General features: G+C 35.7%; 1 protein-coding gene across 2 annotated transcripts; it reads right to left on the bottom strand.

Moving 5' to 3' along the window:
- Positions 1-641: 641 nt before the first annotated feature.
- Positions 642-10,280, bottom strand: rab31 (RAB31, member RAS oncogene family). Of its 2 annotated transcripts, XM_077516286.1 has the most exons (8): positions 10,014-10,279; positions 8,183-8,262; positions 6,804-6,885; positions 5,225-5,296; positions 4,755-4,861; positions 3,971-4,080; positions 2,683-2,800; positions 642-2,242 (listed from the first exon to the last, which is right to left on the bottom strand). In XM_077516286.1, the coding sequence occupies exons 1-7, from the start codon at positions 10,047-10,049 to the stop codon at positions 2,703-2,705; spliced, it is 585 nt and encodes a 194-aa protein (XP_077372412.1). In that variant the 5' UTR covers positions 10,050-10,279; the 3' UTR covers positions 642-2,242; positions 2,683-2,702. The 2 variants fall into 2 exon arrangements, with proteins under 2 accessions (XP_077372412.1, XP_077372423.1); XM_077516297.1 differs by having other exon boundaries at positions 642-2,800; positions 10,014-10,280.
- Positions 10,281-10,568: the final 288 nt, after the last annotated feature.

Raw genomic sequence — 10,568 nt, 5'->3', positions numbered from 1 at the left:
GAAATTCAAACAGAATTCGTTTCTCCCTCCCACTGCTCACTGCTTCATCTATCCTTCCCTCCTTCATCTCTTTAGTTTTTCCTCTGGTCTCTTGAGATCTCACTAATCTGTTGGAATTTAGAAGTTTATGGAGTTGGTGTAAGATTCTGGTTTTGTAAGCATGTGGGTGGCAGGTAGTGTTTAGCTGGTGCTGGATTTCACTTTGATTCATCTTTCTTTTCTTTGACCTTTCCTCTGGTCTCCTGACCTTCTGAACTTCACGAGCCTGGCGAGACTCTGAAGTATCCGGTTAAGGTGAACTTAAGCGTAATGGGATTTTTATTAGGTTTTAGGTGAACTAATGAGTACAAATTCACACACACACACACACACACACAAATGCGCACATACGCACATTAAAAACAAAATAAAAATTTTAAAAAGAGCAATGATGATGATATGTTGATTCGGTAAGACTGCCGAATGAACAATTCTGAACTCTCCTTAAAAAAATAAAAAAATAAGAATAAAACAATTAAAATGTTGTCCATTCAAGTTGGCCCTGCACCAAAATGTCCTCCCTTGACCCCATATTCATGTAAATGGGCTAAGTAGATTGAATGTAATCCTGTTAGCAAATAAAATCACATGTAAAAAGAGTATAACATTGAATAATTACAATTTTATTACAGTACACTGATTAGATGCATAAACAGGTTAGTGTGTACAAGGAAGCTCTACGTCCTTTGAGAAATCAGCTGATTCATGCATAACGGCACTTTTAGGAACATCAACTAATCTGACATCCAGCATATGTCGCATGATCGCTTCATGGCGTATTCACAAAAAGTCCAGCACGGATGAAGAAAAAGTGTTGATGCATAGGAAGACTTGCTTTAAAAAACACACTTTGAAGAGGAAGTGAAAAATTCTCTTTACCACAATATGTTCTATGCACCCCGACGAGCCTGATATGGTAAAGAAATGTTTTGACTTGATTTCCCCTTTAAAAAGGTACGTCTCGTTAATTCATTAAACACTTTTTTACATGCTTAAGATTTAAAAAAAAAAAAGTAACCCTTTTTGGGCAAAAATAAAATACATGGAAAACACACGTTGTATTCCCTGTAGTGAAACCACAGAACATTACAGTGGAACCTCCAAAGTGGAACAACACTTTGAGCTCTGTGAACATCTCAAGGATGAAATCACCAAATCAGCGCTTTTACTTTATTTTAGTTATATTATACAGCTGTTAACTTAGTTAAAAACAGATTATTGCTTGTGGGGAAATTCTCTTCACGCAATGACTAATGGCCATATAATACTGAACAGCCATGATGTCATATTATGTCCCATACTTTTCTATGAAAATGGAACTTATGACATCAGAAACATATCAGACCGCAAATAGCAACTGGAAAGTTACAACTTTATCCTTTTATTTTTACGCCTTCATTGTTGCATTTTTGTTCTTGAGAAGTAAACAAAAATCTTCCTGACAATGGTGGAACTTTTTTTTTTTTTGTCTGTTTGTTTTTTTTTGTTTTACAAAATTGCAACTTTTTTTTTTACTCTCAGAAAATTACATTTTTATTCTGACCAAATTACATCCTTATTCACACAAAATTACGATTTATATGTACAAAATACAAATATTTTAATAACATTCCAAATTCATCCTCATAAATTATTAAATGATTGGTATAAAACAGCACTTTTTTTTTTCTTGTAAAATTTTAGATTTCATTCACACAAATTTATGACTTTATTAGGACTTTATTTTCATAAAATTATGACTTCCTTCATGCAAAACCAACACTTTTTGTCATAAAATGACATCTTGTTTGCCTGACTTTATGACTGAAAGAACGGCAGCTTTTTCTTTTCAAACGTCTATCTTGAAAGGTTGAGTGATTTTACTTGTATGTCAATTAAACATTGCTTTACGCTTGATACATTTCCACTGTGGAGGCTCCGCTGTAGTTCATTCCGCATGTAAACAATTGCAGTAAAGGGGAGGGTCACAATGTTCCAGCAGGAGGCGCCACCATACTGCAACCATGCAAGCATGGCCGTTAGTGACCTCTTACACCTCTTACACGAGTGCATGTGTGTGCTACACGAAGACGCATGTGTGTGCATGTTGCATTGATATTGTATGCTGATGTGCCATTGAAGAGCCACAGTGCATTGAAGGTAATGAGAGCGGACGGCAGGGAAAAGGCTTTGCGACAAAGCACCAGGGGAGACATTTGATTTGCTAAAATAAAAGAGAAAAAAAGAAGAAGTGAAGTTCTTCCTTTATGAGATAGCTGAGGTTATGCCACATGGGTGAGTATCAAGGCCACACTAAAAATGAATACAATAGCGTTCGAACGGTATGACAAAAAAAGTTGGAACAATCTTGTATTAGTATTAGAATGTTATTCTTGTTACAATTTTATTTGTAACGCTGTATCACAAATTTTATCTCATAGTTTTTTCCTCATCTTCTTTCCTCACAATATAAAACTAAAAACTCAATATTCCAACAATTTCTTGTCATATTACTAAGATAATTAATTTTTTTCTTTTTTTACAACATTAACATAATAACAAAATCTAGAATAATTCAATGTTTTTATTCTTTTCATCGTGGCCCCAATACTTTTGAATACATGTGACACAAAGCAAAATGATGTTCTGCATGGCGGCTGAGACCTTGAGAGTTTGTGGCCGTACTAGCAGCACCTCCTGGTGGCCGGAGCAGGCTGTCGGGTCAGTTTGAACGACTCTGTGCTTTCCACGTCGGGGTTTTCCAGCGGTGGGATCTGTTTGCCTGAAGTAAAAAAAAAAATGTCAAAATGGTGTCATGCTAGATGTGGAAGCACAGCAAGTGCTTGGTTGTTCACATGCAAATGTGTTTATATTAAATCAGAGACACAACATATTGATGGATACACAATTGGGATGTGCATGTCTCCAATAAAAGACGATTCGATGTATACGGTATGATTCAACAACAGTACAATTCAAAATGTAACAGTTCCATTTGGTTAAATCAGGGGTGGCCAAACTTTTTCATTTGAGGGCCACATCCAGAAAATCAGAAGGACGCAAGGGCCACATGTTATGAAGAGAAATTGTGTTTAGTCCTAAAAATTGTACAAATATTGATTTGTGCTTTTGCATACTTAGAAAAATGCTACAGTATATAAACCAATTTATTTGTAATATGGCAGTAGGGTTATTATAGTTTTGGAAATTTTCTTTTTAGTTAGTTTTTATTAGTTTAGTTCTTTAAAAAATGCTTAGTTTTAGTTTAGTTTGTTAGTTTCAGTATTAGTATTATTTTTTATTTATTTATTTTTTACAAATGTGTATTACTTGTGCGCAATATTTAAAAATCAGCATGGGAGCAACGTCATCTGAAGGTGCTTTTCTATTGGCTGCTGCTAGATGACGTCACTTCTGTGTGACATACTTTCAAACGTCATTATTCCTGTTTATATCAAAATAAATCTACTAAAAATCACATTTAAAATCATCCCCAAAGCCTCATGCATTAAATTAATTACCAAAGACTAAAACGAAGGACATGTTTCCTATAATTATAATTAGTTTTAGTTAGTTTTGTAAACATAAAATGTAGTTTCAGTTAGTTTTCGTATTTTAAAAAGCATTTTCGTTTTTATTTTATTTCGGTCACAATATTGTTTTTTGAATTTTAGTTTTAGTTTTTTCATTAGTTTTAGTTAACTAAAATAAGCTTTAATTGCACCTGTTTTTCGATACCCTCCCTTCTTACTTTGACCATCTCCAAACATTTTTGTTTTGTTTATTTTATTTGAACTGAGTCAAATGCATTTTTTGGCATATGTCGCGGGCCACTAAAAAATGGACGGCGGGCCGCAAATGGCCCCCGGGCTGTAGTTTGGACACCAATGGGTTATATCTAAACCCTTTTCCAATTCAAACGGTTTTCCCGATGAAGTGGCACCAAACCTACTGATCTTCTGGAAGAGTTCCTCAACGTTGACGGCATTCCTGGCGCTGGTCTCGATGAAGATGGCGGCGATGGATTCGGCAAACTCCTTGGCCTCCTTCATGGGCACTTCCCTACAATGTCAGCGTCAGGTATGAGATAGACGAGGATCTTTTTTTTTTATGGACGTACAGTTGGACCTTGACTTACGAGTTTAAGCTGTTCCGAGACAACGCTCATAACTCAAAACACATAATCATATTTCCCCAAGTGAAATGAATGGAAATGCCATCAATCCATTCCAGCGCACCAAAAAACACCAACTGAATGTTTTGTAAAGTGCTGTACGAAAAATAGCATGCAGTAGTACAAAGATATACGGCAATAACACACATGTAGAAAATTAAACAGTTGTGCATCATGATGACCTGCATTAATTCAAAAGGCTTTGTGTGTCTAGTGTGCGCACCTTAGCCACCAGAGGGCAGTATAATACATATAGACATGCTACATGTCGATTTGCTAATGAAATACAAAAAAGCTGTAGTAATATTTACAGGTAGTCTTTTTTTCACAGAGGATAAAGAATATATGCCTGTGCCTATTATTACTAGGTCTGTCTGCATGTGTTGATACATTTTGTGTTCAAACACAATAAAGACATACACAAAATCTAATTCACTTTGTTTTGTTTTAGAGTAAACTGGGCTTTTTTTTGTACCCTATTTTTCAAGAATTGTTCACTATCTGCCAAACTTAGCTCGGTCATGATACCACTGAATGACTACAACAGCAACAAGGAGCCCACCTGATGTCTCCTAAGTCGTTCTTATTCCCTGCGATGGCGACAACGATGTCCTCGGGCCCGTGTTCCTTCAGCTCCTTTACCCACTTCTTCAGTGTCTGGAAAGAGTCCTGCGCACATAGTTGGCAGAGAATTACCTGGTCAACTTCATTCCCACAATTCCATGGTGTTGCAGATACAGTACACACAGCAGTGATGGAGGAAAAAAAAAAATAAAGGTGGAAAATAATAATTTGGTGGTCTGGTGGTTTGCACGTCTGCAACATAATTCTGTGATACCCCCCTACTATAATGTTAAGACCAAATGGTAAGCAGATCTTGTATTGTGTTTGCTTGGATGTACACATTTGTCAAGCTTTTGGGATAAAATGGACATACTCAATTTGCTGGATATATATATATATATATATATATATATATATATATATATATATGAATAATAATAATAATATAGTGTCCAATGAGGAGCTTACCAGTTTAGTGATGTCATAGACGATAACAGCAGCAGCCGATCCTCTGTAGTACATCGGAGCTAATGAGTGGAACTACAAAAGGGGAAAAGGATTACAATAAAGAACTGCTTATCAGGATTCAGTTTTTGTTGATTATAGCGGCACCATATGGACAAAAGCGGTATTGTTTTCCTTTGAATGAAAACCACAGCAGGCTTCCCCGCCATGACCTCACAGACGGCTTGTGATGACGAGAAACCATGATGCTTCTTGTGATGAAACAAACTTCAAAGGAGACCGCTTCAAACCCTTGGCTAAGCACTTTATTAAGGAAAACAGTCAACAGAAAAATGCTTGCCAATTATACTGGAAATTCTCAGAAACATGACTCACGCGTAGCGAGCAAGGCCTTATTCATGACCTGAACACTATCAGAAGCAATGACCTACATTTACAACTTCAATTCTTTTTTATTTTTTTTTTTTTTTTTTTTCCAACTTCAATTCTAATACAGTACTTGTTCCATGGAACTGTATTCTTTTATTCCCAGCAGTTTATTTACTTAATTTCATAACATTTGTGTTGGCTGCTGTAAATGCAGATTCACCTATTCACAGATGTTTATGTCCAAAATACCTTCCAAAAAAGAAATCGTATTTTCCCTGTGGTCAAATGTACGTGACGGTAAGGGTGTGCTCAAAAAATCGATACGGCACTATATCGTTGCAGGCCTCATTACAATACATGTATCGATACGCAGGCATCAGAATCGATATTGCTTGTTAACTTTAAATAGCATTGTACCTAAAAAATAAAAACCAGCAGCGTCTTTGAAGTTAATTGCCTTCAATTAATGCAAAAATAGCTCACACCGGTGATCTTGCGAAGAAAAATGAAAGCAGAGGAAGAATATCAACATTTATTTACTCATAAACTTTACGTCATGTGTCTTAATGTACCAATTTTCGTACATTTTGTTTATAATAGAATAGAATAGAATGTTTGCATGAAAAAAAATGTTGCTTTTTATTTCCCCAAATATTTCAAATAAGCACATTTTAGAGCTGTAATTTTAACACTTTGATATTTTTGCTCATATCAGCTCATGCTTATTAATACATTTTCCCGGTGTGTCTGTGAAAGCTGCTCCTTGCTCTGCAGTGCGTACATATTTTAGACCAGGTATGCCGCTTGGTGGTAAACCAGAAGAGCTACTAACAAAAAGATTTTTGGTCATCCAGCATAATAAACATATCCTTTACGTATGCATATGACTGTTATTATAAGATGCAAGTAAATTAATGTAAAATATCGGGATACGTATCGATCAAGTATTGGGATACATATGCGTCGCGATACAAATCGTATAGTGACCCTGTATCGTGATACGCATCGTATCATGAGGTTGGCGGCAATACCCAGCCCTAGCTAGCGGCGTCCTTGTGATCTTCTGCGTGAAGGCAGATCACGACGTTACACGGCCGACAGCAAGTCGGTCACAAGAAAACACGATACATGATGGGGGGCATGCGAGAGAAATCAAAGTATGTGAACAACATCCAAATAAAGAAGGAGGGGGGAAAAAAAAAAAGTATGTCACCCGTTCTTGTCCTGCCGTGTCCCAGATCAGGAATTTATGCAGCTCGCTTCCGGATGGCACAGTCTTGGTCAGGAATGAGGCTCTGGGGAGGGACATGTAGCATGAGCAACAGCATAAGATTACATTTGGCAGTAAACTTTATTTAGCATTGGTGACAGCGTAAAACCTTACACAGCATTAGCATCAATCCGCTACTTTACTTAGCATTGATGACAGTCTAAAATTTCCTTTAGCATTAGCGACAATGTAGCATGTCACTTAGCATTAGCGACGGTCTAAGCTTTAGTTAGCATTTAACTCCTCTATGCATTAATGCCAGTCTAAAACTTTAATCAGCATTAACAGTGTAAAACGTTGCTAGTATTAGTAATAAAAACATCACTTAGCATTAGCAACGGTCAAAAATGGCACTTGGCATTAAGCAATGGCCAAAACTTAACTTTTACTCATATAGCAACAGGCTAAACCTTCGCTTAGTATTAGCTTCGCTAAAAAGTGGACTTTAGTTAGCATTAGCAACATAGTATAAACCTTCAATTAGCAATAGACAACTTACCATTAGCTACCGCCGAAACCTTCACTTAGCATTAGACTTCTCATAGCAAAACTTAGCATTTAGCGCCATGCTAAACCTTCACCTAGCATTAAACGTCACTTCAATTAGCGACCTTGCCTTACCTTGTTTCAGCATTAGACTTCACTTAGCATTAGTACCTTTGCTTAGCATTAAATCTTGTTTGGTATTACATAGACTTAATTTAGCATAAACAACATCCCAATCCATCACTTAGATTTAAAGAGCAATGTGACAAGAGGCCGCCATCGTTGCAGAATTTTCTAATATGGAAATTTGGAATGAGCGCGTCAATCACCTCTAAAATCCTGTATAACAAACACATTTAGGGGGAAAATTTTGATTACTAAAAGATATTCTATTGCACTCACTGCACTTCTCACAAATGTTTAATTTGCGCTATTTAAATTAAGTTTTTAGGGTAAGTCTTTGAAATGTCAGAAATGTGTGTGCAACAAGAAGAAACCCCTCAGAAGTTCAGCCCATGCAAGCTTATTGATGGATATTTTCAAATGAAACTTGTCACATTACTTACTACTTTACACATCAGTTAATATTTAGTTTATTTAGCATTAGACTTCACTTAACATCAGCAATAGTTTAAACCAGGGGTCTCCAACATGGGGCTCACAGGCACCAGGTAGCCCTCACAGACCACGTGACAAGCCTGTGGGCATCTTCTTAAAATAGCTCATCAGTAATGGTACATTGGGACACGTATCGGTTTCCTAATTATTATGAGAAATCATTAACATGATCAGTGTCTTCACATGAATGAATATAATTAATTATTAATTTCCCGTACCCTATCGTGGGGCTGATGTTGTGGTCAAAGTGATCCTGGACGAAGCGACACACAATGCTGGATTTGCCCACACCGGTGTCCTGCACACACACAGTCAACAAAGACAAGGATTTCATCAGAAAAGCATTTTAGATCCCAATCAATCAAAAAAAATGTAGAAATGTGTAATCATAGAGAACCATTATGTATCTCAATTGTTTATGCGAATGAATTTCCAAAAATAACTTAGCAGTTAGCATTAGCAACAGTGTAAAGCTTCACTTCGCAGTACTCTTAACTTTTTTCATTTATGTCAGCATTTACTTCAAGAGAATTTAACTGTATTAGTTTTAAATATTATTTATGCTGAAAATTTTAAACTTTACAAATACAGAAATAATATATGTCAAGATAATTCAATTTTAAATGTAATTATTAGATGTATGTTTTTATTAAATCCAAATTAAATTGTAACTGATGCAAGGTTGCACTGTCAACAATTATATTGAGAATGATAAAATATTTTTAATTTATTCTATAGTCGTTAAATAAAAACAATTTTAAAACAATAAAAATAAAAATAATAAAAATGAAAACAATGCACATCAGCAGAATTTTTTTTTCCCCCAAACACTTAATTTTCTTGTATTATTTCGTGACTCATTGTGATTCCTGAAGAGAAAAGCCAAAAATCACATTTTTTTTGGTCATTTTTTTCCTTCTCAAAAATACATAGTAAATTTTGCACTCAACAGCACTGACATTGAGATCTTTATGTGTTTTGTGTTTTTAAACAAAAGGTGAACAATTTTACAAATTAAACATATAAAGCTAAGAAAAATGACTAGGGGTGTGCCAAAAAATCGATTCATAAAAGAATCGAGATTCTCATTTATTAATCGAATCAAATAGATATTAATATCCAAAAATCGATTTTATTTACATTAGAAATGAAGAGGAAAAGGCAGTTGTAGCCCACATGCTGTTTTTGTGGAAAAAGGCACTTACAAAATTAATAAATGTTTAAACAAAAAAAGACACTTTAATGTCTCTATTTGTCATTTTGTCTTGCAAAGCAGACTGGAGTAGATCATGACAATGTTGTGCATATCTGTGAATTGAAGCAGAAATCATGTCAATCAAATCATTTTGAATCGAAAAACGTTATAATCGAGAATCGAAAAGTGTTTCTGAATCGAATCGTACACCCAAAAATCATAATCGAATCTAATCGTGAGACAGTCAAAGATCCCCAGCCCTAAAAATGACCATTTAAAAAACGTTGAAAAAAAAAAATTCTCAGTAATTGTAGATTCAAATTAATTAATAGAACTTGGCTGAGAACTAAACTAAACCTTTAATTCTGTTCTTGTCTGGACGTATTATTAGTTCTGTTAAAATGACAACTTGGTTTTTTTTTTTCCTTTATTGAACAAATTGTAATCAAAAACCAAACATGTCAAATACAAAACAAATAATCATCATTACACAAACTCAGAACAGTGAAGAAAAAGGGGACAAAGAAAAGAAAATAATAATAAAATAAACCATGACAACTTGGGTTAAAAGGCTGGCAATTCATTGGCGATGACGTCATATAACGTCAAAATGCTACGAAAATGTTCTCAAATTGTCAGCTGCTCCTGATGATGATGTTTGGTTTTTGGGTCAACTTCAGCTCACCATCAACAGGTTACTTTTCCACTATTTTCGCACAGAAAATTGTGGATCGCTAGTTAGTAAGCGGTCTAGTTAAGCCTAAACTTGCTTAGTTGGGAAAAAAAAAAAGTATTGTACAACGAAGGAATTTCCCCCAAAATGGAGGATGATAAACAAGAAGAGTGTCACTTACCCCTAAAAGACAAACTTTGAGCTCCCTTATCGCCATGGTGGGTCGCCAAAATGACTTAAATCATTATTCGTCAGTGTCAAATCACTGTCTTTGTCTCGTCATGCTTGAAATTGGTACTTTTTTCAGCGGCAGCCCCCCCACTCTACGTAGGAGAGAAAAATCCAGCCCCGGACTGTCTGACTTGCTGACCATCAGCAAGAACATCCCACACCAAAATGAGACGTCCATCCTGTGGCGGATTTCAAAATAAGAATTACATCGACAACGAAATGACACACATAAAATGAAGAGATCATGTTTTTGATTGTGAACAACGTAATACCCAGTTTCATTATTAGCTCGAAAATTGTGTGTGTGTGTGTGTGTGTGGGGGGGGGGGGGGGGGGGGGGGAGGGGACTCAGTGTTTATACATTTTTAAAATGAGAAACCTTTCACACTGCTAACTTCCTGTATTGGATTCTTGAGATTGCTGTAAATTTACTTATATTTTGCACATCGGAAACGGGGCGGTTTGCACAAAAAAATAAATAAATAAAAAGGTTTTTAAAAAAAAA

This window comes from Festucalex cinctus, chromosome 1 (genome assembly GCF_051991245.1).
Source record: "Festucalex cinctus isolate MCC-2025b chromosome 1, RoL_Fcin_1.0, whole genome shotgun sequence".
NCBI classification, from domain to species: domain Eukaryota; kingdom Metazoa; phylum Chordata; class Actinopteri; order Syngnathiformes; family Syngnathidae; genus Festucalex; species Festucalex cinctus.
This window is presented reverse-complemented; position numbering and strand designations above follow the sequence as displayed.

Bases quoted from the DNA above. Each gene is read 5' to 3' on its own strand.
- rab31 (XM_077516297.1), bottom strand. From the start codon at position 10,049: ATGGCGATAAGGGAGCTCAAAGTTTGTCTTTTAGGG. The intron at 8,263-10,013 runs GTAAGTGACACT...GTGTGTGTGCAG, and splicing joins TCAAAGTTTGTCTTTTAGGG to GACACCGGTGTGGGCAAATC. The intron at 4,862-5,224 runs GTAAGCTCCTCA...CTATGTGCGCAG, and splicing joins TCTATGACATCACTAAACTG to GACTCTTTCCAGACACTGAA.